The 17,265-nt window shown below is 39.2% G+C and overlaps 1 protein-coding gene across 11 annotated transcripts in view; it reads left to right on the top strand.

Annotated features, from left to right (window-relative positions):
- Positions 1 to 17,265, top strand: part of CRCP (CGRP receptor component) — a 101,118-nt gene that overhangs the window by 48,692 nt on the left and 35,161 nt on the right. For 6 of the 11 annotated variants that reach the window (XR_010934852.1, XM_067706003.1, XM_067706004.1 and 3 more), the window contains 2 exons: positions 4,593 to 4,691; positions 7,234 to 7,328. The exons of 4 other annotated variants lie outside the window; for them this stretch is intronic. Coding sequence is in view for 5 of the 7 variants with exons in the window: in XM_067706003.1 (XP_067562104.1) it covers positions 4,593 to 4,691; positions 7,234 to 7,328 (194 nt within the window). In the remaining 2 variants the exon portion in view is untranslated. Of the gene's footprint in view, positions 1 to 4,592; positions 4,692 to 7,233; positions 7,329 to 17,265 lie in introns of those variants that run through there. One more of the 11 variants, XM_067706006.1, reaches the window with a different exon arrangement.

Here is a 17,265-nt window from a genome sequence, read left to right as displayed (position 1 = left end):
GAGGAGAGAACATTAGTTTTGCCTACCTTCTATTTTGCCTGGGTGTTGTTTGGTACTAGCAAAACTATCTGATAGGTTGACTCCAGGTATAGAAAAAACCATTCATATTTTCACTGTCCATTTTTCTTATGCCAGAGTCTAAACTCAGGAAGACTTATAGGAGATTTGAGTCTCCATTTTGTGATATATGTAGAAGGTAGTAGATTTAACACAGTGGGCCATATTCTTTTCTTCCTAAAGGTTCATCTTAAATGGTTGCTGCTCATAATAGGAAGGAAATGGTTGTTGGTCAAGCCGTTGGCTTTTTTTTGTGTGTGTGTGGTATGCGGGCCTCTCACTGTTGTGGCCTCTCCCGTTGCGGAGCACAGGCTCCGGATGCGCAGGCTCAGCGGCCATGGCTCACGGGCCCAGCCGCTCCGCAGCATGTGGGATCTTCCCGGACTGGGGCAGGAACCCGTGTCCCCTGCATTGGCAGGCGGACTCTCAACCACTGCGCCACCAGGGAAGCCCCAAGCCATTGGCTTTTAGGAACCTCCTTCTCCAGCTTAGACTCTGGACAAGGTGTGTAGTGTTTTATCCATTGGGGAAACATTGCATTAATTGGGTCTCATGCCCCTATTTCTGAAAGGAATGACAGGCAGGGGATGGGTTGCGTTTTATCTAGTCGTTACTGTGTTTATGATCCTATGCTTCTCTCAGTTCTCTGGTATAATCTCTAAAACAGGAGAGAGATTTCCTCCCCTGACCCTTCTTAGCACTAATACACATGTGTTTCTACCTTGTAGAGAAAATTTACTTCTAAAGTTATATAGCAGTTTTTCTTTCTTTCTTTTTTTTTTTTTTTTTTTTTTTGTAAACTACTTTTATCGCTTGCTTCATAATTTTTCTTTTCCGGAAATAAAATAGATTTTCATGTTAGAGAAGCAAGTCTTTTTTAAAAATAATTGATTAATTTATTTATTTTTGGCTGTGTTGGGTCTTCATTGCTGCACACGGGCTTTCTCTAGTTGCAGTAAGCGGGGGCTACTCTTTGTTGCAGTGCGTGGGCTTCTTACTGCAGTGGCTTCTCTTGTTGTGGAGCACAGGCTCTAGGCACTCAGGTTTCAGTAGTTGTGGCACACGGGCTCAGTAGTACTGGCTCGTGGGCTCTAGAGCGCAGGTTCAGTAGTTGTGATGCACGGGCTTAGTTGCTCCGCGACGTGTGGGATCTTCCCGGACCAGGGCTCGAACCTGTGTCCCCTACATTGGCAGGCGGATTCTTAACCACTGCTCCACCAGCGAAGCCCGAGAAGCAAGATCTTTAAAAAAAAAAAAATATATATATATATATATATATATATGTGTATATATATATTTTAGGAAAATTTTTTAAAATTCAGGTACAGTCAGCATACAACATTATATTAGTTTCAAGTATACAACATAATGTTTTGATATTTGTATATATTGCAAAATGATTACCACAATAAGTCTACTTAACATCACTCACCATATATAGTTACATAATTCTTTTCTTCTTGTGTTGAGAACTTTTTAAGATTTACTCTTTTAGCAACTTTCAAATATGCAATACAGTATTATTAACTGACGTTGCCATGCTGTACATTATATCCCCATGACTTACTTAGTTTATAACTGGAAGTTTGTAACTTCTGACCACCTTCATCCAGTTTGCTTACTCCCCCCGCTGTCTCTGGCAACCATTTGTTCTCTGTATCTATGAGCTTGGTTTCTGGTTTCGGTTTTGTTTTTGTTTTTGTTTTAATTTTTGGCCATGCTGCGTGGCATGCGGGGACTTAGCTCCCTGACCGGGGATCGAACCCATGCCCCCTACAGTGGAAGCATGGAGTCTTAACCACTGGACTGCCAGGGAAGTCCCTTTTTTTTTTTCCTTTTCTTTTTTAGATTCCACGTATAAGTGATACCATACAGTATTTGTCTTTCTCTGACTTCTTTCACTTAGCATAATGCCCTCAAGTTCCATTCATGTTGTCACAGATGGCAAGATTTCATTCTTTTTTATGGCTGAATAATATTCCTTTGTATATATATGCCACAATTTCTTTATCCATTCATCTGTAAATGGACACTTTAGTTTATTTCCTTACCTTGACTATTGTAAATAATGCTGCAGTGAACATGGGGGTGCATATATCCTTTCAAATTACTGTTTTTGTTTTCTTTGGATAGTTACCCAGAAGTGGAATGCCTGAATCATATCGTACTTCTATTTTCAATTTTTTGATGATCCTTCATACTGTTTCCCATAGTGGCTGCACCAATTAACATTCCCACCTATAGTACACAGTGATTTCCTTTTCTCCACATCCTCCTCAATATTTATTTCTTGACTTTTTAATAATAGCCATTCTAACAGGTGTGAGGTGGTAATCTCATTGTGGTTTTTATTTGCATTTCCCTGATGATTAGTGATGTTGAGCATCTTTTATGTACTTGTTGGCCATCTGTATGTATTCTTCGGAAAAATGCCCATTTTTAAATTAGATTGTTTGTTTGTTTTGCTCTGGAGTTGTATGAATTTATATATTTTGGATATTAACCCCTTATCAGCTACATGATTTGCAGATATTTTCTCCCATTCAGTAGGTTGCATTTTGTTGATGATTTTCTTTGCTGCACAGCAGCTTTTTAGTTTGATGTAGTCCCACTTGTTTATTTTTGCATTTGTTGTCTTAGCTTTTGGTGCTAAATCCAAAAAGTCATTGCCAAGACCAATGTCAAGGAGCTTACTGCCTGTGTTTTCTTCTAGGAATTTTATGGTTTCAGGTCTTACATCATCAAGTCTTTAATCCATTTTGAGTTAATTTTTGTGTATGGTGTATATAGTGGTCTAGTTTCATTCTTTTGCATGTGGCTGTCCAGTTTTCCCAACACCATTTATTGAGGAGACTGTTCTTTCCCATTGTGTATTCTTGGCTCCTTTATCATAAATTAATTGACCATATATGTGTGGATTTATATCTGGGCTCTCTATTTCTGTTCCATTGATCTCTGCATCTGTTTTAGGCCAATACCATACTGTTTTGATTACTATAGCTTTGTAATGTAGTTTGAAACCAGGGAGTGTGATGCCTCCAACTTTGTTCTTCTTTCTCAAGATTGCTTTGACTATTCTGGATCTTTTGTGATTCCATACAAATTTTGGGATTGTTCTATTTCTGTGAAATATGCAGTTGGAATTTTGATGAGAATTGCATTGAACCTGTAGTTTGCTTTGGGTAGTATGGACATTTTAGCAATATTAATTCTTCCAATGCATGAACATTTATGTGTGTCTTCTTCAGTTTCTTTCATCAGTGTCTTATAGTTTCCACTGTACAGGTCTTTTGCCTCCTTGGTTAAATTTATTCCTAATTTTATCTTTTTTGTTGCAATTATAATAAATAGGATTGTTTTCTTAATTTCTCTTTTAATAGTTTGTTATTAGTGTATAGAAACATAACAGATTCCTATTTGTTGATTTTGTATCCTGCAACTTTACTGAATTCATTTATTCTAACAGTTTTTTGGTGGAGTCTTCAGGGATTTCTATAAATAATACCATGTCATCTGCAAATAGTGACAGTTTTACTTTTTCCTTTCCCATTTGGATGGCTAAATTTTATTCCTTTTCTTGCCTAATTGCCCTGGCTAGGACTTCCAATACTATGTTGAATAAAAGAGGCAAGAGTGGGCACCGTTGTCTTATTCCTGATCTTAGAGAAGCTTTTAGTTTTTCACTGTGGAGTATGATGTTAGCTCTGGGCTTATCATGTATGGCCTTTATTATGTTGAGGTATGTTTCCTCTGTACCCACTTTGTTTAGAGTTTTGATCATAGATGTTGAATTTTGTCAATTGCTTTTTTTTGCATCTATTGAGATGATCATATTATAGGAAAATTTACTTTCAAATACTCAGAATATTATTTTTGAGAGCCAAGGAGATCAGTTATATGGTGTGTATTGGTAGGAAACACTTGAAATAGTTTATGTAAACAAATGAATTTGCAGTATTTGACTTAGATAAAAGAGCATTTTTATTTTATTTTATTTTTTTAAAATTTACTTTAATTAATTAATTTATTTGGGCTGCCTTGGGTCTTTGTTGCTTGCTGTGTGCGGGCTTTCTCTAGTTGTGGTGAGTGGGAGCTACTCTTCATTGCGGTGCACTGGCTTCTCATTGTGGTGGCTTCTCTTGTTGCGGAGCACGGACTCTAGGCACACGGGCTTCAGTAGGTGTGGCACGTGGGCTCAGTAGTTGTGGCTTGTGGGCTCTAGAGCACAGGCTCAGTAGTTGTGGCGCAGAGGCTTAGTTGCTCCATGGCATGTGGGATCTTACCGAACCAGGGCTCGAACCTGTGTCCCCTGAATTGGCAGGCAGATTCTTAACCACTGTGACACCTGGGAAGCCCAAGAGCATTTTTAACAAGTCACATGCTTCTCGGACTTATTTGCTCTAATGCAAGTGTTTCGGGGAGGGTTTATGAGAAGAAAAGAGATGTTATTCTCTTTATCCTTTAAAATCATTGACCTTGGAATAGATACATTTCTCAAATTTATTTATGGAAATCTTTTGTATATCTCTTCCTAGGTGTTCCAGTTACTAACTGATATGAAAGAGCAGCGTAAAGAAAGTGGAAAGAATAAACACAGTTCTGGGCAACAGAACTTGAATACTATCACGTATGAAGTAAGTCTAGGTTTTTGGAAGGTCTACCCAAACTGCCATTGAAGGGGGTTGGTTTATCTTGCTGATGACTGGCCACTGAATCATGACTACCTATTATCTGATTTGAGTAGGTTTACTGTAACCCAGTTTTTATCCTGTTTATAGAAGTGGAAAGAGTTTGGCCAATTGCGAATGTTAACCAATTGCAAAGTCAGAGGAGGGAATAATTAAAAGTCTGCCATCACTTCTAATACCAATTGCAAGTCGGGGAGCCCCACGACCACCCTCAGGTTCAATAATTCACTGGAAGTACTCACGGAACTTGCTAAAAGCTATTATGTTCACTGGTACAGGTTATTACAAGGAAAAGATACAGATTAAATTTGGCCAAGGGAAGAAGCAAATGGGGCAGGTGCCAGGAGAAATACCAAATGCAGAGCTTCCACTGTTCTCTAATGTGGAGTCAGAGCACATTTCTCTTGAAATCAGTGTGTGTTAATACACACAGAATATTGCCAGCCAAGGAAGCTCGGCCAAGCTTTGGTGTCCAGAGTTTTTATTGGGGCTCCATTACCTAGGCATGATTGAATGATTGATTGCCTGTGTAGTTCATGTTAGCCTCCAGGTCTACTGATCCTGCATGACCCAAAGCCCCTACTCTAAGTCTCATTGTTAAGACCATCCAGTAGGACATAAGGCCCTCAGACATAGATACTCCTATTAGATATAATGTTCCAGGAGCATGGAGATTACCTCCCAAAAGCTGAGGGCAAAGTCCAGACTCTCCGTTTTAGCGAAGCCAAATTCTTTATTACAGAGAAAGTGATACTTTTTATGGTAGAAAACTTAGAAAGTACAAAAAAGCATAAAGAAGAAATCAAAAGTAATTCATAATCTTAATATCTAGTTGATAGTTTGTTGCATTCTCTCCCAATCTTATGCTTAAGCTGTTGTATTTGTTATATAATGTTTGATTTCTATATCTGTCATTTTGTTTTTTCTTGTTATTTGCTTTCAATTTTGATTTTGTCTTTAAAGAGGTTTGGATTTAACTCTTTTAATTTTTCTTTTCAAAGACATTTTTAAACTTGCATTAATGTATCATAATCTCTTTTAAGGAAAATAAAGAATTTAACACTTTCGTCACCATTGCTTCCCATCTGATTTTTTTCATTTAATTGTGTGTTTAGAACCCTACAGTTCATTTATTCATTCGTGTTCTTTCACATTATATAGTTCATCTCTTTCAAAGAAGGAAATAAAGATTGTTGGTAATTAGTTTTATACACATTTCAAACTATCAAGCACCCTTAACTACACAGTTAATTAGTTTATGCTCACTATCACTCTATTAATTTTTTTAAAATTTTAATTAATTAATTTATTTTTGGCTGCATTGGGTCTTTGTTGCTGCACGTGGGCTTTCTCTAGTTGCAGCGAGCGGGGGCTACTCTTCGTTGTGGTGCATGGGCCTCTCATTGCAGTGGCTTCTCCTGTTGTGGAGCATGGGCTCTAGGCACGCAAGCTTCAGTAGTTGTGGAGCACAGGCTCTAGAGCACAGGCTCAGTAGTTGTGGACCACGGGCTTAGTTGCTCCGTGGCACGTGGGATCTTCCCTGACCAGGGATGGAACCCATGTCCCCTGCACTGGCAGGCAGATTCTTAACTACTGTGCCACCAGGGAAGTCCCCACTCTATTAATTCTTAAGTTCTTGCTTTTAATTTTTGGTGCCTTAAGGAAAGTTACTTTGGTAATAAATGTGCCCTTCTCATTTCGTGATACAGAGTACATGGTATCAGTGTCTTATTACTGATGCTGTTAACTTTGATAACTTGGTTAAGGTGGTGTCTGCCTGGTTTCTCCCCTGTAAAGTTACTGTTTTTCCATTTCCATATTCTGTTAATTAGCAAAGCGTCACCTAGTCCAGCCCACATACAAGGGGAAGGGGAATAGGCTTCATCTCTTAAGGGAGGGATATTAAAGAATTTGAGGACACACATTAAAACTACCACAGTAATTAATAAATATTTTGGGGAAACTGCTTTGAGACTATGCAAATATCCTACTTCTTAAGCTTTTGCCCATTAATTTTAGTATTCATTGGTGGATCCTTCCTGCATTAATTATTCCTATGGTGCGATTGCCCAATGGTGATTTATTTCCCTCATTCTATGTTTAATTGTTAGAATTCTTTGTAAGAAAGAGTTGTTCCTTCTAATCCATTTATTGGGTCATTTATATATGGACTTAAGGCTATTTATTTTATTCTTCGGGTTCCCTGTCTATAAAAAATTGATACATGATAACACAGTTGTCAGACTGAGTTTTTTCTTTAAGATCAGAAAAGCTTTATTCTAAAATTTCAGTAATCTTTTTGTTCTAGCTACTGGTTTTATTTTTGAGGAATTCCTATTATATGAAGATTGAGTCTCCTGAAGGCATTTGTTTTACAAAAGATTTTTGAAGCAAAATTTTAGAATACTAAATTATAGCCATTGGCTTCTCTTTTTGTCATTTGGGGTTGTTTGTCTTATGCTTGCCTTTCCCTTTTTTTTTTTTGTAGACACTAAAATACATATCAAAAACACCATGCAGGCACCAGAGTCCTGAGATTGTGAGAGAATTTCTCACAGCAGTGAAAAGCCACAAGTTAACCAAGTAAGTAAAAATAATCTTAAGTGGGAAAAGACTGACACATAATGAAAATGATAGCTTATAAAAGTCATCCTCAGCAACTGTGTATTTATATTAGGTTGGGTTTTGAATTGTAATCGGTACACAGGGCGTAGGGTCATGGTATTGTATAAATTTATTTATTGATTGATTGATTGATTGATTGATTGCTGCTTTGGGTCTTTGTTGCTGTGCGCGGGCTTCTCATTGTGGTGGCTTCTCTTGTTGTGGAGCACGGGCTCTAGGCTCGCGAGCTGTAGAGCACAGCCTCAGTAGTTGTGGTGCACAGGCTTAGCTGCTCCGCGACATGTGGGATATTCCTGGATCGGGGATCGAACCTGTGTCCCCTGCATTGGCAGGCGGATTCTCACTGAGCCACCAGGGAAGTCCCAGGGTCATGGTACTGTAGATGAGACAACTGAGACTTAGACACTGGGATCCTTCTAGAGCCAGAAACAGAATATAGTGGGCTTTTTAATCTCAAAAATGTTTCCCAAAAATCTTCCCATAACCCCTTCCCAGCATTCAGACTAAATTGGTTGAAAAACGGATTCACAAATTGAAGGGCTTTTTATAAAGTTGATGAATTAAGTCATTTGACATTTGTGTTTGGGGCAAAAATGGCTTGATAATATTCTGTCTGCTCTTCTACTGCCCATTTACTTTCTTGGTGACTTTCTTGAATAAGTTAAGTTTGTAGGAATTAAAAACATTAAGAATTAGATCAAAAGTTTCCATGAGAAGAAAACTAGCCATAGTCTTTAGAATTGATACTAGAGCTGATAAATCCAAAAAGCTTTTGTCATTCATTGAGAATAACAATAATTTTCTTTTGGAGGAAACAGTTGGTGTTAGTTCAGGCGCACAGTTGATACACTATCAGTAAACTAAGTGCCCTTCTCCCCTTGCCTCTCTTCTCTAAATGAACTCTGAAGACAAACATCTTTCAAATGTGTGCATATGTGTGCTTGTGTGTATGTTTACAGTTTGTTTTATTTTTGTGAGAAAATACACGTAACATAAAATTTACCATCTTAACCATTTTTTTAAAAATTTATTTATTTTTTTGGCTGCATTGGGTCTTTGTTGCGGTGTGCGGGCTTCTCATTGCAGTGGCTTCTCTTGTTGCGGAGCACAGGCTCTAGGCGCACGGACTTCAGTAGTTCTGGCACATGGGCTCAATAGTTGTGGCTTGCAGGCTCTAGAGCATAGGCTTAGTAGTTGTGGTGCACGGGCTTAGTTGCTCTGTGGCATGTGGGATCTTCCTGGACCAGGGCTCGAACCTGTAGTCTCCTGCATTGGCAGGCGGATTCTTAACCACTGCGCCACCAGGGAAGCCCTACCATCTTAACCACTTTTTTTTTTTTCATCTTAACCACTTTTAAGCCTTCAGTTCATCTATATTAAGTATAGTGTTCACATTGTGTGTAACCAATACCCAGAATTTTTTTTTTTTTAATTTATTTGGTTGTACTGGGTCTTTGTTGCAGCAGGCAGGCTCCTTCGTTGCAGCTCACGGGCTCCTTAGTTGCGGCTTACTGGCTCCTTCGTTGTGGCTCACAGGCTCCTTAGTTGCAGCATGCGAACTCTTAGTTGAGGCACACATGTGGGATCTAGTTCCGTGAACCTGGGCCCCCTGCATTGGGAGAGTGGAGTCTTCACCACTGCGCCACCAGGGAAGTCCCCAGAACTTTTAAAATGTTACAAAACAATCTGCATACCAATTACACAACTCCCCATTTCCTGCTCTCCCCAGCCCCTGACACCACCACTCTGTTTTCTGTTTCTGTGGATTTGACTATTCTATATACCTCATGTAATTAGAATCGTATAGTATTTGTCTTAAAAAAAAAGTCTGAATATTATTTAATATTGTTGTCTTTTTATTTTAACCATTTTTAAGTGTGTGATTCAGTGGCATTAGATATATTTAATTGTTGTACATCTTTCCATCCATCCACAGGACAGTTTTTCATCATGCAAAACTAAAACTCTATAGCCATTAAACAATGACTCCCCATATTCCGCATCCTCTAGCCCTGGTAACCACCAATTTGCTTTATGTCTCATGAATTTGGCTACTTTAAGTACCTCATATGAGAATCATACAGTATTTTTTCTTTTGTGACTGGCTTATTTCATTTATTATGTCTTCAGGGTTCATTGATATTATAGTATGTGTCAGATTTTCCTTCCTTTTGAAGTCTGCATAGTATTACATTTCATGTATATATGACATTTTGTTTATTCATTTATCAACTGATGTGTACCTGGGTTGTTTCCACCTTTCGGCTGTTGCACATAATTATGCTGCTATGAACATGAATGTACAAATATCTCTTTGAGACCCAGCATTCAGTTCTTTTGAGTATATACCCAGAAGCCACGTTTGCTGGATCTTATGATAATTCTATTTTAAAATTTTTGAGGAACTGCCATACTGTTTTCCATAGTGTCTGCTCCATTTTACATTCCCACAAACAGTGCACAAGGGTTCTAATTTCTCCACATCCTCATCAACACTTCTTATTTTATCTTCTCCCTTTTGTTACCGTTGTCATATTTATTACATCTATATATGTTGAAAATAGTGTTTAGCAGTGTTTTATTACTTACGCTCTATACTTCTACATATTTTAAAGAACATAAGAGGACAAAAACAGTCTTTTATATTTACCCAGAATTTTGCTATTTCTTTTGCTCTTCATTCATTCCTGTTCCATGTTTACTTTTTATCATTCAGCCTGTAGAACTTCCTCTATCGTTCTTTTAGAACAGGGCTGCTGGCTACAGTTTTCTTTCAAATGAGAATGTTATTATTTTCTTTCATTCCTGAAGGATAGTTTCACAGGGTTGAATGATCTTTTCTTTCAGCACGTTAAAGATGTTAGTTCAGTGTCTTCTGATTGCCATGGTTTCTGATGAGAAATCTGTGGTCATGCCAATATGTAATGTATTATTTTCCTCTGACTGTTTTCAATACTTTTCTTTATGTTTGGTCTTTGAAGATTTGATTATTATATATATATATATATATATATATATTTTAGTTTATCTTTGCTGAGCTTCTTGATTATGTAAATTTTTGTGTCTTACCCAATTTGTGAAGTTTTGGGTCATTGTTTCTTTAAATATTTTTTTCTGCCCCAGTGTCTTCCTCCTTTCTTTTCAGAACTCCAAAGACACAACTGTTAGAACTCTGATAATTGTTCTGCAGTCCCCAAGCCTCTGTTTTTTATGTTGTTGTTTAAAGACAAGGAAACTTTTTAATTGAAGTATGGTTGATTTACAATGCTGTGTTAGTTTCAGGTATACAGTATAGTGATTCAGTTATACATACATATATATATATATATATATCCTTTTGCAGAACTATTTTCCATTATAGGTTATTACAGGGTATTGAATATAGTTCCCTGTGCTATATAGTGGGTCCTTGTTGTTTATCTGTTTTATATATGCTAGTGTGTCTGTTAATCCTAAATCCCTAATTTATCCCTCCACACCTTTTCCCTCCTTTCCCCTTTGGTAACCACAAGTTTGTCTTCTATGTCTGTGAGTCTTTTTCTGTTTTGTAAAAATGTTCATTTGTATCTTTTTTTTTTTAGATTCCACATATAAGTGATATAATATGATATTTGTCTTTCTCTGTCTACTTCACTTAGTATGATAATCTATTGGTCCATCCATGTTGCTGCAAATGGTATTATTTCATTCTTTTTTATGGCTGAGTAATATTCCACTGACACACACACACACACACACACACACACACACACACACACACACACACATCTTCTTTAACCATTCATCTCTTGATGGACACTTAGTCCCTTCTGGGACTCCCAAACTGTATATGTTGGTCCACTTCTTGATGCTCCAGAGACCTCTTAGGCTTTCTTCACTTTTCTTTAATCTTTTTTTCTGTTCAAGTTCATCGATTCTTTGTTCTGCCTGTTCATATTTGCCTTCAAATCCCTTTAGTGTTTTTCATTTCAGTCATTGTACTTTCCAGCTCTGGAATTTGTTTTGTTTGTTTGTTTGGGTCTCTTATTGATATTTCCATTTTGTTTATACATTGTTTTCTTTACTTTCTCCACATCTTCCTTTAATTCTAGGAGCATCTTTTTTTTTAATTAAAAAAAATTAATTAGCTAATTAATTTTTGGCTGCATTGGGTCTGTTGCTGTGTGCGGCTTTCTTTAGTTGTGGTGAGCGGGGGCTACTCTTTGTTGTGGTACACGGGCTTCTAATTGCATTGGCTTCTCTTGTTGTGGAGCACGGGCTCTAGGCACACAGGCTTCAGTAATTGTGTCTTGTGGGCTCTAGATCACAGGCTCAGTAGTTGTGGTGCACTGGCTTAGTTGCTCCGCAACATGTGGGATCTTCCCGGACCAGGGCTCAAACCTGTGTCCCCTGCCTTGGCAGGCGGATTCTTAACCACTGTGCCACCAGGGAAGCCCCTCATTCTTGGAGCCTCTTTAAGACGGTTGTTTTAAAGCCTTTGTCTAGTAGACCGGCCATCAGGTTTTTTTCAAGGACGTTTTCTATTTATTTTTTTCCTTTGAATGGGCCATACTTAACTGTTTCTTTGTTTACCTTGTGATTTCTTGTTGAAAACTGGACATTTGATCTAATAGTGTTGTAACTCTGGAAATCAGATTTTCTTCCTTCCCCTAGGCTTGCTGATTTTTGTTTATTGTTTGCTATTTTTGTCCTGTAGGCTGTTTCTGTGCTACAGATCAGCTTGAGGTATAAACCCAAGGTCTTCTCAGGTCTTTTCTGAGTGTGCCTCTTTCCCTAGGCATGCACAGTCACTCTGATTTTTTCCCATATATGCAGTTATTTTTGAATGTCCCAGCCTTTAGTGTCTGAACTTTAGGGAGAAAAAAAAAAAAAGAAGGGTTGGGGGGGAAAAAAGGACACCAGCCCTTTAAATTCTAAAAGTCACTTCAGCTGGAGGGGGAGGCGCAACAACAATGGCTGCTGCCCCTTTGCTTGCACCTCTGTGATCAGAAGCTATAGTCAGTGATTAGAGCACAGATCCCTGATATTTGGAGGACAGGGTACTTTTTGCCCTCTCTAGCTTCCACAAGCTGTGTACAAGCTGCTCCAGGAACGTGGGCACAGCTGCCTGCCCCTGGAGTTGGGGATGGGTGCTGCTACTGTGCTAAGATCTAAAATTGACCAAAATTAACTGCTTTTTACCTTCCAGAACTTCCCCTGGAAGTTGCAAGCCTTCAGTAGACTTCAGAGTTTCAAAATAGTTAATATCAGACAGATTCCAGGAGTACAGTTGTTTTCTAGGCGGGGAGACAGATTTCTGGTACTTCCTACTCTGGCACCTTTGCAGAATTTTTTTTTTTTTTTTAAAGACTTCATGTTTTTAGATCAGTTTTAGGTTTATAGCAACATAAGGGGAAGGTGCAGAGATTTCCCATATGTTCCATCCCCCTCACATCCATAGCATCCCTCATTATCAACATCCCCCATCAGAGTGGTAAATTTGTTATAATCAGTGAACCTACATTGACACGTCATTAACACCAAAAGTTCATAGTTTATATTAGGGTTTACTTGTGGTGGTGAACAGTTCTTTGAATTTGGACAAATCTGTAATGACGTGTATCCACTGTTATGGTATCATACAGATTATTTTCTCTGTAAATCCTTGATGCTTATCTATTTTATGTATAGTAATTTGTATCTGTTAATCCCATACCCATAATTTGTCCCCTCTCCTTCCCCCTCTCTTTCGGTAACCACAAGTTTGTTTTATATATCTGTGAGTCTGTTTTGCATATGTATTCATTTGTATTATTTTTTTATGTTTAATTAAAAATTTTTTTTGGCCATTCCGTGCAGCATGCAGGATCTTAGTTCCCCAACCAAGGATCGAACCCATGCCCCCTACATGCAGTGGAAGCATGGAGTCTTAACCACTGGACCGCCAGGGAAGTCCCTGTATTATTTTTTTAGGTTCTGCATATAAGCGATATTGTATAGTATTTGTCTTTCTCTGTCTGACTTATTTCACTACACATAATATTCTCTAGGTCCATCCACGTTGCTGCAAATAGCAGTGTTTCATTCATTTTTTTTAGCTAATACTCCATTGTGTGTATATGTGTGTGTGTATATATATATATATATATATATATATATATATACACACACACACACATAAATACATATACACACACACACACATATACACTCACACATTTTAATCCGGTCATCTGTTGATGGGGCACTTGGGTTGCTTCCATGTCCTGGCTATTGTAAGTAGTTCTTTTGCCCATTTTAAAAATTGGGTTATTTGTTTGTTTGTTTTGCGGTACGTGGGCCTCTCACTGTTGTGGCCTTTCCCATTGCGGAGCACAGGCTCCGGACGCGCAGGCTCAGCGTCCGTGGCTCACGGGCCTAGCTGCTCCGCGGCATGTGGGATCTTCCCGGACCGGGGCACGAACCCGTATCCCCTGCCTCGGCAGGCGTACTCTCAACCACTGCGCCACCAGGGAAAGCCCTGGTTGTTTGTTTTTTTATTGCTGAGTTTTAAGAATTCTTTCTGTGTTTTGGATAACCGTCCTTTATCACATGTCTTTTGGAAATATTTTCTCTCAGTCTGTGGTTTATCTTGTTTTCTTGACTTTGTGTTTCATAGAGCAAATATTTTTAATTTTAACGAAGTCCAATTTATCAATTATTTCTTTTGTGGATTGTGTCTTTGGTGTTATATCTAAAAAGTCATTACCATATGCAAGGTCATCTAGGTTTTCTCCTGTGTTATCTCCTGGGAGTTTTATAGTTTTGCATTTTACATTTAGGTCTAGTTGTCTAGATGGTTGTTGTCTAGGTGGTGGGGAGGCAGATTCCTGGTTCTTCCTACTCTGCCATCTTTCCTGAATCCTCTCTGTTCATTTTTTTCCCTCTTTGTTGTTCAAATGGGGTAATTTCTACTGAACTGTCTATATGTTCGCAGACTCTTTTCTTCTGTCAACTCTATTTTGTTATTAAGCCTACATAGTGAATTATAAAATTTCCTATATTTTTCAGTTCCAAAATTTTCATTTGTTTACTACTTATAATTTCTGTCTCTTTCCTGAGAACTTTTATTATTCCATTCATTTCAAGAATGTTTAAAAAAAAAGAATTTGTGTATATCTCATGTTGTAATAATAGCTACTTTAAAGTTTTTGTCTGATAATTCCAACATCTGGGTCATGATAGATTTGGTATCTGTTGATGAACTTTTCCCTTGAGAATTAGTGATAGTTCCCTCATTGAGATAATTTTAGATTGTATCCTGAACATTTTGAATATTATATTGTTTAGAACTCTGGATCCTGTGAAATGCCTCTGGTTAATGTTGCTTTTTTTGGTTTCTTTTAGCAGGTGGTCGTCCAGTTATGTTCACACCTCAAGTCTCTTGGCTTACATGGCAAGGATTTCAATATCAGTTTAGATTTTAAACTGTTTGTTCTGCTGCTTTGGATCTTTTTTGCATATGAGACTGGAGTTATGTTTTAACTTGTTCACTTCTCAGTGTGTTTGCTGTGCTGGGTCTCTGCTCTTTGTTGTTTGGGGCTGTTCTACACATGAATAGCTTGGGCTAAACCTAAGATTTGTGCTGATTGGTACTCAAATTTAGGGAAATCCTCTCTCTTGCTCTTCTCTCTGGGATTGCCCCCAGACTCTCAGGCGCACATGTGCCCCCTTTTTTAGGCCTCTGCCACAAGTACTAGATTTCTGTCATCATTTTAGCTGCCTTTGTTTTCATTTGTTACTGGTGCCACCCTTGGGGCAAAGAAGGTAGGAAAAAAGAGGAGAGGGGAAAAAAAGATATTCCTTGGCACTCTGGACCACAGTGGCTCCCTTCCTGGATATACCCACTGCTAGGGCTCCCTGAGGAACTGCCCTCGAGTTGTGGGCTTTACCTAGATCTCCAGATCTCTGGGGCCCCTTTTCCCAATCTTCTGGCCAGAAAGATGGAATTTCTCTTGGAGTTTCAGCTCCATGTGAAACTACTGCTGTAGGGCAGTACTGCTAAGGGCAGTCCTGAGGATCAGGGCTTATGAGAGAAAGGAGGAAAAGAAAGAAACTCACATCCATCCCCCACACCAATTAGTTCTTTTCTCTTTTTTTAAAAAATATTTATTTTAGGGCTTCCCTGCTGGCACAGTGGTTGGGAGTCTGCCTGCCGATGCAGGGGACGCGGGTTCGTGCCCCAGTCCGGGGGGATCCTGCGTGCCACGGAGCGGCTGGGCCCATGGGCCGTGGCCGCTGGGCCTGTGCGTCCGAAGCCTGTGCTCCACGGCGGGAGAGGCAGTGAGAGGCCCGTGTACGGCAAAAAAAAATTATTTTCTTTATTTATCTTTGAACGCATCGGGTCTTAGTTGCAGCACAGAATCTTCGTTGCAGCGTGCAGGCACTTTGTTGCGGCATGCGGGTTTTCCTCTAGCTGTGGCATGTGGGCTTCAGAGTGCAAGGTTCTTCGCTGCGGCACGTGGGCTCTCTAGTTGAGGCGTGCGGGCTCAGTAGTTGAGGTGCGCGGGCTTAGTTGCCTGGCAACATGTGGGATCTTAGTTCCCCAACCAGGGATTGAACCCGTGTCCCCTGCATTGGAAGGCGGATTCTTAACCACTGGACTACCAGGGAAGTCCCACCAACTAGTTCTAGCTTTCTTCAAGTTTTGTTTCCCTTTCCAGTCCACCTACTTTTGTTTTCAGAGTCCAGGTTTTTGCTTTTTGTGTTTTGTCCTGCGTTTGTTGTTGTTGTAAACAACAGAAAGAGGCTTTAGTGGGTTTACTGCATCTTGTCTACAACAGAAGTCCTAATGGTCGATTTTTAAGACCTCTTCTCAGCTGTTTGCCTGGTGTTTTGCTTCGCAATCCCTACATCTTTTCTGCTATAAATATGCACCTGGCTACTATTCAGTTGCCTTGCAAGCTGATTCATGATTGGCCATAATCTATATATATTTCAAGTAGACTGTAATATTCAGGGGAGGATTTATTTCTGTTCTCTTTTTCCATTTGTGATCCTAAATTTGAAGATTTGTAAAGTCCTTTTTGACCCTTTAATGTTTACTTTTCATTAAATGGTTGATTCCTGGGACAGATGAACATGCCAGGGTTCTTATTGACACACAGGTTATCTATGACTGTAGGAAGCAAAAGCTGCAGGCAGTGTTGTTCTGAAAACAACAGTAGAGGGGGCCGGCAGGCTTCGTTCACTGTCCCTGGGCCCGGCTCCTCTGGGAGGGAGCCAACTACTGCAGCCCACTGGAATTCATTTGGCCTCAGTGCCTGGTGACTCAGGGGGCTGCTTGCCATATGCTATCAAGACCTGGATCATTTTGTGCTAGCCAGTACAGTTTAAGACAGGAATCACATTTATAACAGAAACTGCTGTGAAGTGCTCTTTAATTCTTATTTCTGATTATCCCGATAGAGTTTTTCTCTACCATTCTCTCAGGAAGAAGAGGTTCAAGATAATAGCCCTTAAGTGGTCTGGTTCTAGTAGTACAAACTGGAGCTGCATTAATTTCCTTAAAAGCCTCCATTGCTAGAGTTCTTGAAGGTTTGGGAGGAACCATGTTTTATTTGACTTTATAGCTTTATTCAGCAAAATGGTAGTTTTGAGACTCAGCTTAAAATCACTTTGACACTAAGTCCTATGTCATCTTTTCCTGTAGCATGTTAATTCCCCAAGGCATTGGTTCTCTAATCATTTAAATTTTTTTGCTTGAGGTACTTTGTTCTTAAGAAGTGCAGCCTGGCTTGCAGCCCCAGGTCTCATCCTGAGATCTCCTTAGGATGTACAGCCATGTCTGCCAGGAGTAGAAGGACTTGCCTTTGAGACCCAGGTCTGTAAATAACCCATGTGCAGCAATGAAGACCCAATGCAGCCAAAACTAAGT

The sequence above is a fragment of the Pseudorca crassidens genome, chromosome 15 (assembly GCF_039906515.1).
Source record: "Pseudorca crassidens isolate mPseCra1 chromosome 15, mPseCra1.hap1, whole genome shotgun sequence".
Taxonomy (NCBI): domain Eukaryota; kingdom Metazoa; phylum Chordata; class Mammalia; order Artiodactyla; family Delphinidae; genus Pseudorca; species Pseudorca crassidens.
Note: the sequence above shows the minus strand (reverse complement) of the source record. Positions and strands in the feature narration are given on the sequence as shown.